Consider the following 20,867-nt stretch of genomic DNA (forward strand, 5'->3'; position numbering starts at 1 on the left):
CTATAGGGATGGGTCAGATCAGGACTAGCCTGGCTCTTGCTCTCTGCTTCCCTTCTAACTGTTACCCAGCTACATATCTGTTCCTAACTCACAGCTCCACTCCCTGCACTATCAGTCCCATCCCATTCCTGCTCAGTGAGCACTAAACTCCTTTCAAGATTGTCAATGTCCCTCAATATTTCAAGTTGCTTAGTTAAAATGGGCCAACGTGTTCCCATATTTTGGCTTTGAGAGCTACAATCTCAAAAAACTTTGGATTTTAAGTAATGTGAGGAAACACATTACACATGTGGAAGCCACATGTGATGATCACCAGTTATGGGATTCCCTTCCTTATATCAAGAGGAAAGGAACTTAGATGCAGGATTAGGGAATGGTAAATGGAGTATTTATTCACTGTCTGCCTCTCCATATTAGACACGGCATATTGATCTAGAGACGGATTAAGTCACTTAAATCCAAAAGTGACCTGGAAACAATAAAAGGTAGAATCCTAGGGGAGTAGAAGTTAAAGGTCAGGCTTCAGGAAATGTGCTGAAAGGCTGTGCTTCCATAAATCTAAGATGAGGGGTGACATTTATAGCTGGTTGGAATGTACATTGCAGAATATTTGTTGTAGGTAGCCCCCCATTATTCTGGAATGAAGATCTGTCTGCTGGCAGGGTAGTCTTTTAATAATATTGGAGGACTTGTAGATGCCTTCTTGGAGAAGCATACTAGAAACACTAAACATAGAAGATAGGCAAGCCAAAACATACTGAATAGGAAATGTACCATTACAAGTTATAGGGGCTTAAAGCAGCAAACCCCCCAAATTATTATTATTATTGTTATTGTTATTATTGTTATTATTATTATTATTATTATTATTATTATTTTTTAACTGAAATGGGAGGGGAGAGAAGGGGTAATAATGGCCACTATATCGTATGGTCCCTTTTTATACTGACAGCACTCAAGACTCAACCAACTGCCAGGAAATCATGATTGATGCAGTCAGATAGACTGCGTGTTAGTTAGCCAGTCCCTGTTAATTGTGAGATTACGAGTGCTTTAAGGTAAAGGTAAGGGCTGACCAGTTAGCCGTCTTTACATTTTGGAAGAGTTGGCCAAAAATACATTTGCAATTTTCAAATAACAAATGAATCCTTAGCAATTCAATGTTTTAGCTGCATAATGACAGTATAATGGCTAATAAAATGCTATTAAGACAGATATGAATAGAAAATGTAACTTCTCCCAGCCACCCCGATAACTCTTCTGCAGTGTCCCACGATGCAGTGGGTTGATGTGTCAATTCAAAATGTGGTGCTATAACTTCACCCCCACAATACCAATATGAATGGTACAAAACAAACAACATATGTGCTAATAATACAGATATCAGTGAGTACAAATAAAAGTAGAGTATTTTATATACAAAATTGTAAACCACAGCACAGGACATTGCTTGGTGACATCTTGATGTCAACACATGAAGATATCACGTGTCATAATAATGCCACAAGGCTGCACACCAGGAGCAGAAAATATAGCAACCCATATACATCAATCCAATAATTGGGAAAAAAACAATAAAGTACAAATCAGAAAACAAAGTAGTGACTGAGCTACAGAGACACAGGTAGAGAGGATCAGCTGTGCTGTGCTGTCCTCTCACTCAAATGCAGGAACGGAGACACGTAAGCAGTGACGTCATCAGACTCCGACCGGAACTGGCAACAAGCAACATGGAGGGACACCAGCACGGGAGTGTGGGGGACCCCCAAAACGTAGCAGAGGGATGCCGTGAGAGTGGAGCACTAACAGGCAGGATTTCCATCCCTGCAAATGGAGGTTTGGAAACCTCTAACCAACAAGCCTGCGGAGGACTAACAGAGCCCACGGAGCTTCACTACTGATTGGATTAGCTATTCAGATACTGTAAGTACTGTATTCTTTTGACACTCACATTGACTGCATTTATCATTGCTTTTTTATTATACCTAGTGTTTTATGTTATTAAAGTTTGGCTATTTTCCCCTGCTGCAGTTCTCCCATGCGCTTCTATCATAATATACCTTGATATATACGTGTGAATGATGAGCCTATTGTGAGACTGCTTCCTCCGGGAGAGACGTAAGGAGAACATTTGCAAGTAGTTTAGGAGCTGCAGAAAAGAATAAACCTTGACCTTGTTGCAGGCTTATAATGTTTAGGCCAAAGGATTAACTAAATTAACCTTACTTATGAGAAGAACAACAGATGGTATTTAATGTAATTATTTGTCATATTGGATGTAGCATTGGGGCGTTTTTGTCTTTTGTTGTATATCTTGGTGTGTCTACGAGAAAACCACGTTATATATTCCAACATTGGAGCTTTGTATGCATTAACAGTCAACACACAGGACTTTCCCTCGTTACTAGACATGGCTTTCTCTGACACTAATTTTTGTCATCAACAGGGGAATTGTTTAAATCCCTACGTAAACTCACCTTTGCATTTTGGAAAATATATCACTTGTATGTTTATATGTATATCTTTATTTATATAGCACCAACTGCTGTACGTAGCACTTTACATGAGAGACAATACAGTTCAGGGAATTATAGTACAATAAAGTGCAACAAATAAGATAAAAAAAATAGGAAAGGAAATCCCTGCCCAGGAGACCTTGCAATCTAAGTGGTATGATGGAAATGTTACAGAGACAGCAGGTGAGGAAATAAGTGCAATAGATGGCAGTCATTGATATGAGTGACTATGGGTGGGTATCATGGAACAAGAATCACATTTCTGCCTGACCCCCTTTCTGCTTGTCAGCTCCTTAATTTCAGCTGCATGCATTTGTTCCACATACACACACCGTGCTTGTGTGATGTATCAATATGTTGCCCTTTCTGCCTGTGAGCAGGTAGCCAGTGAGTTGCTACAGCAACCTCTGAGATTCTTCTCAGAATGGGCTATTCTGCCTTCCCCTCTTGTTTGTTACCAGATAGTCTGTCCCAAGACTATTCCCTTTACCCACATTCCCCCTCACTTCCATTTCCACCTTAGATCACAGTTTGTACAGACCTGTCTGCATCCACCCCTGGTAAGGCTTTTCTGTCTTACCGTAGTCCACCTCATAGAAGCATTCCAGATAGAGAAGCACTCTCTACTCACAATACACTACTCACACTACACCTACAAGTTGTTTCCTACTTCTGCAATAAAGTTAAGAAAGACATTAAGGACTTGTGATGCTTTGGAAGAGGGAAGACATGAGTTAAAGCTAACTGGAGCTATTCATACTTCAAACGTGACCCTAGTTCCAGGATAGTGGGTGATAGAAGCCATGAGTCAAGACCATTGGAGCACTTCATTTAAGAAGCGAGTTTTAAGGTTTGTTTTAAATGTGGGGAGAGAAGGTGCTTGGCATATACGGAGTGTGACAGATTTCCACAGGTAAGGGGCAGTGAGGGAAAAGGTTTAAGGTGAGAGAGAGCAGTAGAGGCGAGAGAGTGCAGTAGAGGCGAAAGGGATGGAAAGGAGAAAGTTGTGGGTGGAACGCAGCAGACAATCAGAGGCATAACAAGAGATCAAAGCCGATATGTAGGGAGGAGCAGATGAGTGGGGAGGTTTGAAGGTACAGTAAGGAGGAAACCTTTGTGGGTGATCCAAAACTTTATGGGAAGTCAGGAAAATGATTTAAGGAGTAGAGTAGCAGAGACTATTTCGGGAGAAAGTGAAATTATTCTAGTAACAAAATTTTGGATAGATTGCAAAGTAAAATTTGTGAGGCAGGGAGGCCTGTTAGTACAATAATCAAGACAGGAGAGGATAAGGGAATGCATTAGGTCGTGATTATATCCCAAATCGCCTGCTGCTACGCATAGCACGATGCTGCAAGTCCAAAACACAAATACATCAAACCAAATGTAAACACACATTCCAATTGCGACAGCTGCACAGCTACGTACTGCAAAGCGGCAAACTCCTCAGGAGACATGAGAAAAAAAATTTCACAAGCGACAGCCGTGTCATGTGATTTTAAATGCCAATCACAGTGCATCCCTATCAAACCAATCACATGCCCCAAATTCTTAGCAAATCACATCTGGCCATGTCTCCTGCAGTAGCGCTACAGATCGCTTTTGATTGTGCACAAATTGCCTGGCGACATCGCTATGATAATGTCTCCAGATCGGGCTGCAGCTCTGCAGTTTTACAGTATTGTACATATAATGAAGGCCTAGAATTTTAGCAGTAGAGTGACAGAGGAAAGAGCGGATCTTGGCAATAATGTATTACAGAAGAAGAGGGGACAAGTTCTAGCCATGCTGTGAATTTGAAAGAAGAAGGAAAGGAAGGAGTCAAATGGCACTTCTAGGCAACTTGCTTTGATGACAGGGTAGTTGGTAGAAACATTTACGCTGATGGAAAAATAAGATATTGAGTCAGGTTTATGTGAAAATGAAATATGAGGAGCTCAGTTTTAGCCATAGTAGGTTTAAAGCGGTGGTTTGACATACTGTATACGAAGATATAGACAGGAGGCATTCAGAGACATGGGACTGGATTGCAGATGTAAGTTTAGGGTGGGTAGATATATCTGCATATCATCTTCACAGAGATGATATCTAAGGCCAAAAGAGTTAATCACCAAGTGATAGTGTGAAGAGAGAGAAAAGGAGAGGTCCCAGAACAGAGCCCTAAGGTACATCATCAGACAGATCAATAGAAGATGATGACATTTTAGCAACAGAAACTGGAAATATGTGATAGGAGGGGTATGATTGGGACAAGGATAGAGTTTTGTTGTGGATACAAAGGGAGTTTAGAATATGAAGAAGAAGAGGGTGATTGACAGTATCGAAGGTAGCAGGGAGATCTAAAAAAACATACTGGACACCTAACAAGCTCCTATTGAACCCCCAAAATAACCACAACATATATATAAGCATATGAGTGTCACAGAGGAGTGCTACTGAGCATGGCAATATATATTTAAAACCAGAGACAAAACTTAAAACACAGACAGAGCTCAGTGCACATCCAGTGAAATTCATATACGGTACAGTGCCTAAATATATATGTATAAATATCTATTAAATAATTGATCTTTTAGTTTAACATTTTTGGGCAAAATTGTTGTAAGCCCCTGAGCCACTGCACGGCAGACCACAATTCCAGGGGTCCCTAACACTAATATAAATTCTTAATAACCTGTGCAATACCAGGAAGAATGATTTATAATAAATCTGTCAATATTAGTTGCAAAGTTCTAAGTCTGATTGAAGCTTTTAATAACCTGTACATTACCAGGAAAAGCACTCTGTATTAGATTTGTCACAACCAAACTGCAAGCAAGCAAGTTCCCTTGAGTGGGAGATGCTATGGAGTGAGCTTTTAACCATTTAAATGTGGGAGGGGGTAAGCTTCAATTAGGTAGGAGGTTGCCATCCTCCAATCAGCTAAGACTAGCTGGACAAGAATTGCAAAACACACTGGACACCTAACAAGCTCCCATTGAACCCCCAAAATAACCACAACATATATATAAGCATATGAGTGTAACAGAGGAGTGCTACTGAGCATGGCAATATATATTTAAAACCAGAGACAAAACATAAAACACAGACAGAGCTCAGTGCACATCCAGTGAAATTCATATACGGTACAGTGCCTAAATAGTTTTCAGGGTAGATGCCAGAGCTGACAGGTCAATGAAGCGATGGTCTTGAGAGTAGCGAGTAGAACAGATAGGACTGGGTGAGGGGAATGAGTGGTGTTGAATGATAGGAGGTGATGGTCAGAGAGAAGAAAGACGGAGACAGAGAAAACAGAGGGAACAGATTTTAGTAAAGACCAGGTTTAAATAGTGACCATCTTTGTGGATGCTAGAATTCGTCCACTGGTGGAGCTCAAAGGAGGAGGTTAATGAGAGATGGTGAGCTGCCCAGGAGACTGAAGGATCATCAATATGACAGTTGAAATCCCCCAGTAAAAGTATAGGAGTCAGAGGAGGGAAATAAAGGCAAGCCAGGATTCAAAGTCAGAGAAAGAGAGGAGGAGATAGAGGATGTAGAGTTCTGTGATCTGTATATGACTTACCACATGTAGAGAGAGAGGATAGAAAAGCTGGACAGCTGCAACCTCAAAGGAAGAGAAAGTAACAGATGAAGGCATAGAGTAGAGCTGATATTGGCAACAGCAGGAGAGGAGACCTATCCCTCCACCCCAACCATTGGGACTTGGAGTGAGAGAAAGATGCCACAATAGGCGATAAAAGCCTCCATAGCAGAGTCATGTTGTGAAAGTCATATGTCTGTTAGAGCAAATAGCTAAAAAAGAGCTAAAGAGAGTGAGAACAGCCTTGTTTGTCAGAAAGCGGACATTCCAGAGGTCATAGGATAAGGGAAGAGAGAGAAGGGAGACAAGGAATAGGTATTAACATAGATGGGTTAACACCCTGATCAGGGAGTTAGAGGAGAAAGTGAGGCATGGGCAAGTGTGTATATGGCCATAAGATAAAATAAGTAGTGTGCTACAAAGTGATGGTATGTGCTAATTAAATTGTAAAAAAATACAATTAAGGGATAGCAATTATCCAGTGAATACTGTAAATATCAATATCATAGAAAACAGAAGTAGTGACAGTGCTCAAAAAAACTAAAAGCATATACAGGTACAGTATGTAAAGTCCATTGAAAAGATATTCAATCAAATGATGAAAAAGTTATCTGTAGTAGCAGTAATAGTTCCAATTCTTTAGTGGAACCAGGGATCCTAGGCGTGTGCTACTCTCCGTGGGAAGTTTTCCATTCGTTCTTCAGTGCATGCAAAGAGAGAAAAATGAAAGTGCACAAAACGCCCACAGTGTAATTCAGTTGTAATTAAAAATATCTCTTAGTATACAATGCTTCCACTGCAGATAGACCCTGGGAAATGACATGCAAATAAGCACACAGTGTCACCACAACCCACAATCTGCTGGAAAGTCCTCTGGAAAAGTACTCATCCACAGTCCCGGATCACTATACAGGAAGATGGCATCTAACTGAAGAGAGAAGCCAGAGACTCCATGTTGCACAAGGTGTACGCTCTCAACTCGGATCGCAGTACACCTCGTACAGCATGAAGTCTCTGCGTCTCTCTACATTTAGACGCATCTTCCTATCCAGGACTCAAACTTTTATAGAGGACTTAGCAATAGATTGTGTGGTGACATAGTTTACACTCCTATATATTTACACTCTTAAGGTGCCTTTTAATTGCCTTCTCTGCTGGTTTTGAGTGAAATCATGCTCTGTCTACAGCATATGCACTTCAATATTAGTCTGTTTATGTATACTGTATATTTGCATCCACTGTTGTACCCGGGTACGGTTATGTCCGGTGAGGATCCACTTTGTTTTCCCACATGAATGACTCATTTTTTGTTGCACTGGTTATATGATTAGTATTTATATTATTAGGTATCTGTGCTCATAACTGATATTAAAGTTTTAAATGAATCAAGTTTTGTACGCCATTGTCTTTAATGAAATAAATGATCATTATTATTTTTGAAATATATAGTGTGCCCGTTTTTTGGAAGATTTCTTTATGGTATACTGTGTATCTATAACATTTACTCCATTTTCTGTGCTGCACCCTTTATTGATACATACGGTACTGTAGGTTTAATGATACAGCTTATTCATTATTGTTCTGGTTGTAGTGCCCCATTTTTTTCTGAAAAATACATTACATCAGATAGAAAAATGGCTCACAGTCTGAGAATTATTTTTAGTTATTTATTTTTCTGAGATATTTTTGATGTTTTTTTTCTGTGAACGAAAGGATGGCTACAAGAAGTGAAGTTTGAAACTCAATAGATTACTGTAGGCCTTTTCTGCAGTCTCAGTTGTTATTATATTGACACCATTGCATTTTAGCAGTGTACTGTATTACAGGACCACATGGCCCCAGGAGATTTGAAAATTGTAAGGATTATTTTCAATGATTTGGAGATTTAGGGTGTACTTGTCAGGAATGGGTCATGTGTGGATTATTTCAAATAATTTCAGGGGAATTAAGTCCTCTAACTGGAAGGTGTTACTTTTTTTTTTTTTAAGGATGATGAAAGTGTCATGTAATTTACCAGAGTTAATGTATTTTTTATACTGCTTACATTATAACAATGCAATTTAATTTTTATTTTATTTTAAATGTATTTTTATCTCATAGTATTTAAAATATACTTTAAATGAACAAATTGCAAAATGTAATTTGTTTTTATATAGCACATATAGTAGTTCCGTGGCTACTTACGTTATTACAGTCCTTTCTCTAAATAGTAGCAGCAGGTCACAGTGACCCTGGATGCAGAGGATGTTCTAAAAAAAAAAATAGAACTGCAGATAAATTATAACATCCATTGCATAATTTAGAAACATTTTTGAAGGCCCTCTTGTTCCCATGAATTTTTTTTCTGAATAGTACATTTTGAAACAGGCATTCAAAGTAAGTTTTTAACACATTGTATTGCACAAGTTAAATAAAATCAGACTTCAAATATCAATAGCAAAAACAAAAGCCGAATAGAAGCTCTAAGAGTGCAGATCGTGGAAGATACAGCAATAATACTGGAGTCTGTGTGAAGGGGTTTAAAGGAAGCAAGTCTGTGATATTGCAGCTAGTGATAGAGAGGGCAAAACACAGAAACTAGGCAAATAATGGACACCTGTACATGTTTGAGAGAGTTCTCACCAGGTGTGTGCCTCAGTTCTTAGCTCCTTATTCTAAACTGCAGCCTGTGTGGAGTAACATTACTCACAAACGTGCACCGTCATTTAGGGTTCCAGCTGATCTGTGTAGATCGATTCTGCTGCTCTAGAAGCACCTCCGCAATCCCCAATGGCATCCAATTGATCCAAAGTAACAAAATGAAGAGTTGCATAGATCAAGGTACTGCCACTCAGAGGAAAAAATGGGGAAACTCACCAGAAAAATTAGGTTAAATCAATTTATTAAACTACATAAAAAAAACATAAACAAAACAAAATTAGCTCCTCCTGAAGGAGGAGCTAATTTTGTTTGGTTCATATTTTTTTATGTAGTTTAATAAATTTATTTAACCTCATTTTTCTGGTGAGTTTTTCCTCCGAGCGACAGTACCTTGACCTAGTCACCTCTTAATTTTTCTAAAAAGCAATTTAATAAATAAAAGACTGATATAAGTTTATAGAAACAATATATTTTATGTATCCCACCACGTACAGTAAATGTTATCTACTGCATTCATTATGACCAAGATGTTTTCTGTATGTCTATGAATGCAATTTTAGCAATTGTTTTGTTCCTTGTTGTTTTCCTTGTTATTTTAAGTGGCCGGACTGTAAGTATGTGGATGTGTAGGGATTCATATGTCCATTGGGCCGAGAGGAGAGCAGAACAAATGCCATATGTGAAGTTTTTAGATTGTCATGGGGATAGTTGGTAGGTTTCTTGGTTGGATGCGTTGGATACAGTAGATGTCCTGCCGAATCTGTTGCAAAAGGGTAGTACCACACATTTTAGTTTTAGATATTGGGGTATGATCTGGGGCAGTTGTGATGGGTTGAGCTTATGAATATGATTAGAAGGGATGTTTTCCAGCTATCAGTAATATTTTAAGACTTTATTCTCAAATTGGTTGGGTGGGGGGCTAGGAATAGAAAGGTGGTTGACAGGTGTAAGCAGATTGTGTGAAGTAAATTGAGGGTGTAGCAGTTGAGAGGACGAGTTGTATCTTTCAGACATAGCTCTGAATATTTTTAACATGGGTTTGCAGTATGAGCTTAAGACCTCTCTATTGGGAGTGGCAAGACCAGTTTGAAGGGTCACATTGCCTTGGCTGTGGAGGGGTGCGGGCTTGTTCAATTTTGCCTAGGTGAGAAATTTTAGGGAAAGTTAATGGTGGTTCCTAGGAGATGGTCGTACTGTAGGTCTGGGCATGGTGCGGCAGGCCTGGGGGTGTCTTTCTAAAATGAGAGTGCTCACTGGGTTAGGAGGACCAACGGTGAGGATTAACAGGTTTACATGGTGGTCATGTTTGTGGCTATGTGCTGACCATGTCCAGTGAAATTGTATAAGTATGTTTGTTACAGTAAATAAAAGCTGTGTCTGTTTGAAACCCAGGCGTCTGTGGTTATTGAGAGGTTGTTTGGAAAAAGAAAGGGGCAAAAGATTGAGGGTACATGGGATTGCTAAAATCATCCCCTCAACTTCAACACAACATTTTACTTAAGATAGCACCATAATAGATAATAATAGATAGTAATCTATATAACAGACAATTAAGAAATGAATGCATCTTTTATTGGGTTTTTTCTATATTACAAATCAAAATATTAATGATTCATTGCACACATTATTTAATATCTTGACATTTTAACATGCTAACATATACATACAAACTCATATACAAACAACGGACTTTGACAATAAAAACAGCAACAATCAAATAATGTTTCATATTCTTTGCCTTGTTATTACTTTAATGATATGATGCGTGCTTTTTAGCAGCTGCACAGTTGCAAAATGCTGTTGATAAATGTTTGTAATGTACCTCAGTAACCCCAATATTCACATTGTGTACAATCACTTTTCGATGGTCTAACAAGATTCACAATGATCTAATTTGAATTAAATAATTTTTCAACAAATTGTCAAGTTATTTTGCAAACGTTTTGCAGTTTAATGCTTTTAAATTGAGCTACAAAATAAAAAATAATCTGAAATGTAGGTCTATTATGTACTGTACTACTGTATGTATTTTGTAATGTGTAATGACAGACTATTTGTTTTTAGAATTAATTTAAGTTTTAGGTAACATGATGTTACTTTAAAGATTTACCAACAGTAGGTTTCATATTATATAGGCCAGGAGAAGCAACATAAATCTCATTTGTTTTTCCTCACAAAGGTCTTTATTTGCCTGGAGAAAAAATGCCTAAAGCACAAGATTATTGGTTTAAAAAAATAATAATAAAAGGAATTCTTTTCATAAAAATGTACTAAATAATTTAGGTTTATAATTCACAGCTAAAAAAACATTTCACACCCCCCTGAGGTATGTTTCAATATTGATACTGTGTTTTATCTTAGTGATTCAAAGGTACTAATGTATAAACGGATCCAGTACTGCTTTTCGGTCCTGGAACATAATGTCCATTTCGCATATGGAGGTTATGAGCAGATGATGAGGTCTCCGTTCTGAAGATTTGTGCCTGTGTTTCACAGCAACCAAATTTGCTTACTAGAATATAAAAATCTCTGCGAAAGGTCTTTGTGAAAATAGCATAAAGAAAGGGATTGGCACATGAATTAATCGGATAGAAAAGAACCAACAGAATCTTGGATTTGGACACTGTTATAAGAGGAACCTTTAGTGAAGCAGAGATGGCAAAGAATGATATTGGGGCCATACACAAAAAATCTGTAAATATCAATATAGCCATGCGTTTGGCAATCATTGTGTCACTGTTTGAAGAAATAACATTTGGGTTCCTTACTGTCAGATAGATGCCAATGTAACAGGTGCAGATAACTACAAAGGCCAAGACATTAAGCACTAGAAGGAACACAATGTATGCCTGAGAAAGTGGGGTGTCTATGTCCATAGGCAAGCAGATGCTGACCTTCATGTAGCTACTGACACCAAAGATGGGAAGCAGAGCAACTGTAAATGAAAATATCCAACCAGCTATCATTATAACTGTAGCATGTCGAAATCTGACCTTACGGTCCAACTGCATTGCATATGTTATTGTATGCCATCTTTCCAATGTTATGACAGTTAGAGTGTAGACGGAAAGTTCACTTGCAAACACGGTGAAAAAACCTGCAGCATCACAACCTGAACCAGTTTGCCAGTCAATTGCATAGTTATAATACTGACTTTTGGTCTTAATATCCACAGATGCAATGAGCAAAAGATAAATGCCCATGCATAGGTCTGCAAATGCTAGGTTGCACATTAGAAATCTTGGGACAGTAAATTTGTACTGGCTAGTTATTAATATTACTAGCACACTTGCATTTCCTGTAATAGCCAGAATATTAATACACCATATGAGGACTCTGAGAGTGTTGTATCCCATGATATCTTCACATGGGTTAAATGCGTCTGGTTTGGGAGAGCAAATGACATCCCGCATTTCATTGCATAAGAAGTAGTCAAAGTCAAAATCCTCAATGTCTGTCTCGTCAAAGCTTTCTCCGCCATTGGATATGGAATCTAGCTGGGCCGATCTTTTGTCCACTGACTTCATATCACCATTTTCCTTGTTCTCAGGAGCCTTATTGCAAATTGGATGCAGTTCAGAGCTATAACAAGAAAATACAAAATACAAATGTGTTGTTAACCATACTATATTAAAATAAAAAGAAAAATATAATTTGCACATGATATTACAGAAGATAACCCCCTTACAATGTGTACAGATGTAGCAGATAGTATTACCCTTGTTATTTAACATGTTATTGTGTAACAAAGTTTTCAATTAGACTTTTGTTAAATAACGCACCATTGCGTTAACATGTGCAATATCATCTGCTACAGTACATCTGTGCATCATGATTCTGCTTTTTTTCTAAAAAGAATCCACTACAAATCATTAAGCAGAAGGAGTTCTTTTTTATTTTATTTTTCAGTTTGTTTTGCTTTTTTGGACCCCTTTTGTTTTGCATTATATTTGATATATTTCTCTCTCATTCCCCATAAAAATTTTTTTTCACAATTGTAGGTCTGTTATGTAGATTAACACTAAATAAGAAGCACAATGTAGACAATCAACTGATGTTGGCTAAATTAATGTCACTGTATTATGTCAACAAGTACTAGACATACTGCAGTAGGTTCATGTTCATTAAACGAGAAATACTGTAGACGTTTTTCTTCGTGACTCGTAAATGTGTTAAACTCTTTTAATCTAATCTGAAAGACTAAGATTACTATAAAGTTTGAGTTCAAATTATGTCCAAAAGTAATATATGTGGGTGCACAGCAGAAAGAAGAAGAAATATTTATTGATGCTGCATATTAAAAAACTGTGGAGGGTACAATACTCCTACGCGTTTCGTGCTTGTAGGCACTTTATGATAAAGTGAGTACTTTATTTTGTTTATGGGACTTTCTAAGGAGGAGGAAAAGTTATTAGACTTTCATCCCATACCCTAAGACATTATTCAGTCTATCTATGTCAATATCTAGTACTACACTATCAATACTTATACCCCCTAATTTGTCCACATCAATATGGATTAATGGTGGAACCAAACATTTGAGCTCCCACATATCCAAATAATCACAGCTGAGTTCAAAGTATGTGTTCACAGTAAACAGTGTGTGTTCAAAATGTCCTCATTCTGCTGAAATGCACATCAAAGACAGGAACGCCACAGTCTGATTGTATAATCGATAATGCACTCTACGCTTCTTCAGACACTTCAATCGTAAGTCTGTCTTGATGATGGTATTCACTGACGCTACAGACATGCCCGTCTGATGCGGGGATTGGCTCTGTGTCCACTGGATCTGTGGCTCTTCTTCTTCCACTTCATCAACCTTTTTCATTGTGGATGATGCTTGGAACTACCTGTAGCATCAATTTTACGAATTTGTTTTTTCAGTCCTTCTAGCAACCATCATTTATCACAAAACTATTTATGTGTTTTGGACCATAATTCTTGCTCTGTCTCAAGCACTTTATAACATGTTTATCTTCTTTGCTAAACACAATTTTGTAACTATAGATGCATCGGCCTTTATTCGAACAAATCACGGAGCCGTTTTCGTGTGCGCTGCTGTACTCCACGCGGCAATAACGCGGCCAATCGCCACAGGCACATGTGTTTATCGCGGTTGCTTTGTTTGATTTTCATGGATTGTGTGCAATTAAATGTAATGAAATGAATGAATTGTAATGTGTACAGTACTGTGCCAATTTCACGTATTTAAAAACCGGAACACTAAAAAGCCATTTTCTGCACTCGCGTCTAAAAGCGGTACAGTTGAAGAAATTGCGCTCCATCACATGGGTATTCCGAGGTATACACCGTGTGAAGTGTTCGAATAACGGCCGCTGCATCTGTATGCACTTGATGAGGTTATCATGCAATCACCAATCCCAGGTTTTAAGCCCGCCCCTCCCCACTTTCCAAGTTAGTAGGTCCTTTCATTCTGCTGGATATAGATTCAATGTGGTCTTTCTCCCTCCTAATAGAGGCAAATGAGAATTTTAATCCTAATAGAGGTATATTAGTATTTTATCTGGTAGTGTTAGGACTTGCGAACAGGTGTCTGCCTTGTGGTGGCTCGCAAGCTTACAACGCTTTGGCCAAAGGGTTAACCTAAATGACCCTTTTTAAGAGAATATATAAGTATTTTACTGTGTATTTCTGTCATGTTGGATGTAGCATTGGGCTTCTGTCATCTGTTAAAACAAGGTACTCACAGATTTTAAAAAGAAGACGAAAGAAGTTTAATGCAAAGAGATTGATGTTTTGGTTCCATCAATATCTTTTATTTGATGAGAGACAGAGAGACAGAGAGACAGAGAGACAGAGAGACAGAGAGACAGAGAGACAGAGAGACAGAGAGACAGAGAGACAGAGAGACAGAGAGACAGAGAGACAGAGAGACAGAGAGACAGAGAGACATTTCTAAGACTCGATGCAGCTTTTCATTAAACTGCAGGATTAGCAATGCAAATTCACCAAAAAATAGAAGACTGTTTGTATAGTAAAACTAAGATTTAGAAGTTCTCGCCAAATTAAATAAGAGTTATCTATGCACAAATATAATTTGCATGCAGTTTCTCCTGTCAATTCCTAACTTACATTTCATTGAATACAATGTGAATACTTAATTTGCTTTGCATATCACACAGAATTTAAAGAAACAAACAAAATAGCTACCAAAATAACACTTTCCACATGGCGCGTACTCTATTGAATACAACAATACTTCTATTTTTATGATAATGTTGGACATATCTATGAAGGGATGTAAAAAAAAAAAAAAAATGATATATATATACAGTATATATATCCAGAAAATGGAAAAGTGGCATACAATAAAGAAAGTTAAAAAAAGACAACTGAATAGAATTATCTCTTTTTTCTGGGAACTGTGGGTATTTTCTGGAAGGACTGATTTCTGTCAGTGACCGTTTTATATGAACGAGTAAACAGATTTTGTGAGAACATTCCAAAAACTATTGTAAAAGACAGTGCAGAATATTTCACCAGATATAATTTCTCAATTGTATGATCCATATAACTTCTTTGCCTATCTAAGATATAAATTATATGGCAAGAAAATAGGAACCTATGCAACATATATAACTTAAGCATTAGGCATTGTGCATTGTGTATCTGTGTGATCATATTCAGTATCACCAAGTTTAACACACTGTGCAATGAAATATTCCAACAAATGCAAAGCCTTAAAAAACTTTTAGAAAATGTCAATGCAACTTTTACAAATATTTTCTCACAAAATTGTATTTTACTATTGTAACCATGCTGTAAAATGGCTGCAGTCATCTCTCCTGCTGGCAGTAAGGCCTGGTAAGTTATGGGCATGCCAGCAGTAATCATGGAGGTTTGCCCTCACACCCTGGTGAGGTGCCCTATGTATGGATGGGAGTGGTCACAGGCTCTGACTCCCTGGTTGGTGATGTCGGAGTTGTGTCAGCCCCCAGAGGATACATAAGGCACAGCACTGAGCCAAAAAAAGTTCTAGTTCTAGTCTGAGTTCTGAAGGAGTTGCTGAGTAGATGAGAGGGGTTATGTTATAGTAGCTGAAGGAGGAAACTGTGACCAGGGACCTGGCACAGAATAGATATCCCTGCGGGGAAAGGGAATCCCTACATTAGGAGGACACACCTTTCCAAGGGAAGTACGGGAACAATGGAGGGCTGATTACACCCCATTGTGGAGGGCAGCTGGCCCACCGTACAATAAAGAATGTCCTTGATTATCAACACTCTCGTGTGCATGTGTGGAATTATTGCACAGAGAGGAGCACCACAGAGGAGTTCCTTGCCAGGACCATCCCCAAGTGACCGAAGGGACCCTGATGAGGTGGAGGCGCTGCACTGGATATAGGTAGGACTCAGCACACTACCTCAGCTGCCTGTCTGGGTTGGCAAATCCCCACACACCATCATGCGGGAGACTCAGGAGTCCTGTTGCCAACAGGTGCACCACCAGACACGACCATGTAATGGGGACTGGTTAGACCACAGGGGCCAATGTGAGATTGGGTGGGTCAGGCCGGTTCACAAAAACCGTTATATTTGGAGGCGCTGCTGAGATGCCTGTCAACAGGACAGGCTTTTGCTAGGCACACTGGGAAACAGGGAGAAGTGTCTGCTGCCACTTTGTGCTGCGTGGGGACGGACCTAGGGGTTGTCAAGGGGGCTGACGGGGTATTGTCAGTTCGCAGGGGACGACCTAGGGGCCTGAAAGGAGTGGGGGGGTTTGAAGCGGGGCTATAGCTGTCCTAGTCACCGTGCGGTAGCGCTAGTTGGTAGGATGCCAGAAGGGATAGCCTGTTAACGTGGTCAGGAATCCTGGAGAGGGTCTGCGCTAGGCTAACCAAGACAGGTAGATGCCCCAGTACTGCATGGAAGCCCCAGAGTACTCTAGCCCATTCCAGACCTCTTACCGTAGGGAGCACAGACTGGGAGGAAGGAGAAACAGCAGACACTGAGAGAGTGAGCCTAGCCTGAGGTAGTGCATACATGAGTCCAGCCTACATTAGGTACACATGTGGTGGTGCATCAGAGACATCTTTATTGTACCGGTGTGGTGGCTGCCCCGCAGCGAGGAGCCCCCATGTATGATAACTGTTACGCAAGAATGGAGGATCCGCGCGGTGCGGATAGTCCAAAATGGCGACCGGAGGTTAATGGGGAAAGCACACGTGGCGTGCGCCCCACTGAAGAAAACGCTGTTGCTGAACTGTCTTTTTCAAGTCTGCTCTGGAGTGGAGCGAAAGCTGTGGCCGCACCGTTCTGGTCCTGCCTAGGACAACGGGGCGCCGCCCTGGATGACTGTGTAGAGGACATTGAAATTGTGGGGGATGGAAAGGACTTACAAAATGGCGGCTCCCGCTTCCCTGGGAGACCGCGTGGGCCGATGGCAGACTACTCTGCGGATGCACAAATTATTAAGAATTGGCCAGAAGTGGCGCCAACTGGAGAGCCCTGCCCGCATGGGGGGTATGGCGAGAAAGCTGCGGCCGCGCCTTCACGGACAGAGACTCGCTCAGCCCCAGTGCTGAGTCAACCACTTAGTCTGTGGGACCCTCCCCTAATATCTACCAGGGGGAGTGGTTTCCAGCTATGCCCCGTGGGCCCAGGAGCTGGCGTGCTGCCGATACCACTACCAAAAGAAGTTCCGGCCGCGGAAATCGGGTGCAGAAAAGAAGGATACTTTGCATGCAAGGCAGCTGCCAGGAAGCGGCTGGAGTTGGCGGCAAAAACAGAGCCCCACCCTGTTGGGGAAAAACACGCGAAAGCTGTGGTCGCGCCCTCTAGGACTGAGAGAGGCGCGGCCTTAATTAAAGGACATCCTATTCCCTTGTGGGACCCGCCCATAATTGTTACCACTGGGGGCGGATTCCAACTGTGTCAGAGGAGGGAGGAGCTAAACCAAGAAGTGGCTGACCATTCAACCCCTGTTGGTCACTCGTGCGGAACCAGCTCTCAGGACAGACCAATATTGCGAGTAGCTCCTACCAAGAATATGGCCTGCTCCCTGGATGCCAACCGGATGGTTTCAACCCAACCCTACGCGATACCCGGCGGGGTGTTAGTGATAAGCGTGGGGGGCGCGGAGACAGTCGTAGGCCTCTGCCTACAGTGCCGACTGCCCGGCGGCGCCATGAGCACGGCCGCACGCTGTCCCCAGTGTGGCACACAATATCTGTGGCCAATGCCCACCTTCGTGCCCATACAGAACAATGATCCTGGGGGGAATACTGCTATGCTGTCCCGCGAGTTCCCCGGAGCGCTATGGACTAAAAGTACAGACCCTGAGGAGTGTGACGTGGTCGGTTTGGCAACCGACCGTGAGAAGAGAAGGCGGTCGCCGCGCTCGGTGACCCCAAGTACTTTAAGTGCGGATCCCTCGGACGAGGGACCCAAAGAGCCAATAAGTACCCTGGTCTGGCCGGTGGCAGTGCCCGGTGGGGGAAACGGGATTAAACGGCCACTTACCGGCAGTGACAGTGGGCGGAGTCGGGTGTCCCCGGTGGAGCAGAGACCGAAAAGGCGGAGCCCAGCAGTTATCGGGACCGTCGGGTCCAGTGGCCATTGGCGATCCACGCCCAATATGCGGACTGGTAAGGCTAGCCCTTGTCCTTGCCAGGCTCCGATGCCATCACCCGAGGAGGAGAGGCCATGCCAGGCCCGGATGGCGCACATGGACGCGGAGGAACTTCCGGACCTGATCGTGGTAGAAGAGATCCCGCATGGGGGTCCATCCCAAGATGGCGACGCTTCCGGTTCCAGTGACGACGGCGTTTCCGGTAGAGGCGGCGGAACCAGTGGAAGCAGGAGACACGCATCTCAGCGATCGGGTGGTGATTCCCGATTGATCAAGAAGGACCCGAGTACGCGGAAGCCAGAGAGGGGTGAGACGCCACCGGCGGTACCATTGTCCAGTGGTACGGGACAATCTCAGGAAGGCGAACGGGTCGGAACCCCGCGGCTTCCGACTGCCTACCCCTATGCCCGACCCCATGCCCTAGGTAAGGCCCCTGTCCCAGTCACCTGTTCCCGGGGATCATTCTCTAGCTTGGGGGTGTCGGATGGGTCTTTGGGGGTTGGAGAAAACCGGACTGGGGATAGAACCAGTAGTTTCGATTCCGGGGAGGGATCCCGGGGGGGAGGACAATTGGGACGGGTATCTAAGTCCCGGTGGGTGCCGGAGGAGGAGGATATACCCTCTGGTGAGGCCCCGAAACACGAGAGGTGGTCCAGGCCCCGTTCTGCAGGGACTTCCGGGGTGTGCTCCTGGGGAGGTACGGAGGAGGGAGACTCTCAGGAGTGGAACGAAAAACCCAAGGAGACCCGATGGTGGGCCCCCTTATTCGAGGGGTACGTGGGTTGGATGGACCACACGCGGTTTCTGCTACGCAAAGATGACGTGGTAGATTACTGGTGGGCTAGAGGGGATTTCACGCCCGCAGAACGAAAGAAAGAGATGCAATACAGGTGGCTTATGATAGACCGGAATGAAATCGAGCCCATGGGCCCCGGTATATTAGATGACCCCGTAGATCTGGATGAGCCCCTATCATGGGTGTAACCAGGGAAAGCAGGGAACGCCAACCTCACTAGGAGCAGTAGGGCGGAAAGGGCGATCATTGCGAAGTACAAATACTCTCATGGGTTGGAGTACCCCTATGTCCCTGAACCCCTCATGGAGGAGATAGAGGAGAATAGGGACAAGTGGCTAAGGGAGACTATTGAAGAGTATATGGTTAACAAAGGGGGTGCCATTACTGGTAGCAAGGCGGAAGAGAGAATAGAGCACCTTATAAGGGTTTGGAGCATTGGGAGGTGCGTGTATAAGCACAGGGTAGTCTACAGGCCCGAGAGGGGATCACAGCGTAGCTACCACGTGACCGTTCTGGACATGGGGGGTCGAGAGGTAAAGAAGCCGGACCCGAGACACTATTATTAAGCGGTACAGGGCATTACGCGGGCTCGTGGCTGCTGGTCGGGGCGTGCTTGGCGTGATGTGTAATGTTTTCATTATGGTATTATGAACATGTGTGATGTCTAATAATGTTCCATTTTACAGTGCTTCCTGACGGAAGGTGTTCAAATTTAGGTCCCAGCCGGGGACGGTGGGATTCACCAGGGGGAGAATGTAACCATGCTGTAAAATGGCTGCAGTCATCTCTCCTGCTGGCAGTAAGGCCTGGTAAGTTATGGGCATGCCAGCAGTAATCATGGAGGTTTGCCCTCACACCCTGGTGAGGTGCCCTATGTATGGATGGGAGTGGTCACAGGCTCTGACTCCCTGGTTGGTGATGTCGGAGTTGTGTCAGCCCCCAGAGGATACATAAGGCACAGCACTGAGCCAAAAAAGTTAGTTCTAGTTCTAGTCTGAGTTCTGAAGGAGTTGCTGAGTAGATGAGAGGGGTTATGTTATAGTAGCTGAAGGAGGAAACTGTGACCAGGGACCTGGCACAGAATAGATATCCCTGCAGGGAAAGGGAATCCCTACATTAGGAGGACACACCTTTCCAAGGGAAGTACGGGAACAATGGAGGGCTGATTACACCCCATTGTGGAGGGCAGCTGGCCCACCGTACAATAAAGAATGTCCTTGATTATCAACACTCTCGTGTGCATGTGTGGAATTATTGCACAGAGAGGAGCACCACAGAGGAGTTCCTCGCCAGGACCATCCCCAAGTGACCGAAGGGACCCTGATGAGGTGGAGGCTCTGCACTGGATATAGGTAGGACTCAGCACACTACCTCAGCTGCCTGTCTGGGTTGGCAAATCCCCACACACCATCATGCGGGAGACTCAGGAGTCCTGTTGCCAACAGGTGCACCACCAGACACGACCACGTAATGGGGACTGGTTAGACCACAGGGGCCAATGTGAGATTGGGTGGGTCAGGCCGGTTCACAAAAACCGTTACACTATGAAAGCATTTATAGGACTACTGTATGAAGGGACATTTTGATTATGCTCAAGGTTGGTAAATACCAGCATACCCCAACATACTGTACATAATAGATGTTGATATAAATATATGCTTAATATGAAAAAAAGCAATCACTATACTACATGTAACACATGCCCCCGCCCCCTCTGGGAGTGGTTACTGTCACAGTGGTT

General features: G+C 42.3%; 1 protein-coding gene across 12 annotated transcripts in view; it reads right to left on the minus strand.

Moving 5' to 3' along the window:
• Nucleotides 1-10,286: 10,286 nt before the first annotated feature.
• Nucleotides 10,287-20,867, minus strand: part of FSHR (follicle stimulating hormone receptor) — a 219,202-nt gene continuing 208,621 nt past the window's right edge. For all 12 annotated transcript variants that reach the window (XM_075595858.1, XM_075595862.1, XM_075595859.1 and 9 more), the window contains one exon: nucleotides 10,287-12,318. In XM_075595858.1, coding sequence (XP_075451973.1) covers nucleotides 11,094-12,318 — 1,225 coding nt within the window. In that variant the 3' untranslated portion in view covers nucleotides 10,287-11,093. The remainder of the gene's footprint in view (nucleotides 12,319-20,867) is intronic.

This window comes from Ascaphus truei, chromosome 4, assembly GCF_040206685.1.
Source record: "Ascaphus truei isolate aAscTru1 chromosome 4, aAscTru1.hap1, whole genome shotgun sequence".
Taxonomy (NCBI): Eukaryota; Metazoa; Chordata; class Amphibia; order Anura; family Ascaphidae; genus Ascaphus; species Ascaphus truei.